General features: G+C 40.9%; 1 protein-coding gene across 1 annotated transcript; it reads right to left on the bottom strand.

Annotated features, from left to right (window-relative positions):
• Nucleotides 1-82: 82 nt before the first annotated feature.
• PPTG_24643 (hypothetical protein) lies at nucleotides 83-298 on the bottom strand (the record flags this gene model as incomplete). Its single annotated transcript, XM_008918106.1, has 2 exons — nucleotides 83-212; nucleotides 282-298. 2 exons carry the CDS (start codon nucleotides 296-298, stop codon nucleotides 83-85), a joined length of 147 nt encoding a protein of 48 aa, XP_008916354.1.
• Nucleotides 299-950: the final 652 nt, after the last annotated feature.

Here is a 950-nt window from a genome sequence, read left to right as displayed (position 1 = left end):
CAGAGCTCCCCGGGCAACGCGCGGCATTAGTTTTAACCAATCAGTACACGGTATTTCTCAGAATGAATTTCAAAAATTTTACTTAGACCAGGTCCATAAGACGGGCGATGCGGTATCTCGGGAACTTCCAGAGATAACCGGTGGGTCCAATGGAAACTTGTTGCACGTCGTGCCCTTGTGCTGAGTTAAAGCATGAACCGAGTATAAGCAGGCTTCTTGAAATTAGGTAGTGTGGTACAGAAACATACCGTAAACCTACTCCTATCGTTCTAAATACGTACTCCCGAGGAATTTCCATAATCCAGTACTAGGGTACTGGATTTTGATGATTTCCAAGAATATTTCAAGCCAACAGTGTCAATTGCCGTACATCTGCCCTGGGTTTGCAGTAATTAAAAAACAGTACCCTACTAAGTTCGCACTGAACCAATGCCCGTATCATATGCTTACAAGAGTATTTTTCCGGCGAAGTGAAAGAATAAAAAGTTTAACATGATATCGACGTCGTGGAAATGTCGACGCTAGGCACTATCTCTTATGTTAAATTTTTCAACGTGGAAATGGCATTAATCACTTCGAACGCATTTATGCATTTATAATTAGATCAATGACCCGAAGATCATCGATATCTCAAATGAGTCGGGGTTGAGCACCTCAGAAAAGAAGTGTGGTTATAATTAGCTGTGATTTGATATATATTGACAGCGTTGCATCCACGCACCCGGTAGTCGTATTAATATCTTTCATTCTTATGCTACGTCTTTGTAAGCTTATCTCGAATCGCTTTTTTTTTTTTTTTTAACAAAATGGGATTCAAGAAACTAATGCCGTGCTGCGCCCGGGAAGCTCTGGATATTTGGATACTCAATATTTAATAATATAATATTTGTCAATAGGAAGAAACTGAAGCGCGAACAAAGATGGCCCCCCACTTCGCCAGCGACAATGGG

This window comes from Phytophthora parasitica (genome assembly GCF_000247585.1).
Source record: "Phytophthora parasitica INRA-310 unplaced genomic scaffold supercont2.141, whole genome shotgun sequence".
Taxonomy (NCBI): Eukaryota; Oomycota; class Peronosporomycetes; order Peronosporales; family Peronosporaceae; genus Phytophthora; species Phytophthora nicotianae.
This window is presented reverse-complemented; position numbering and strand designations above follow the sequence as displayed.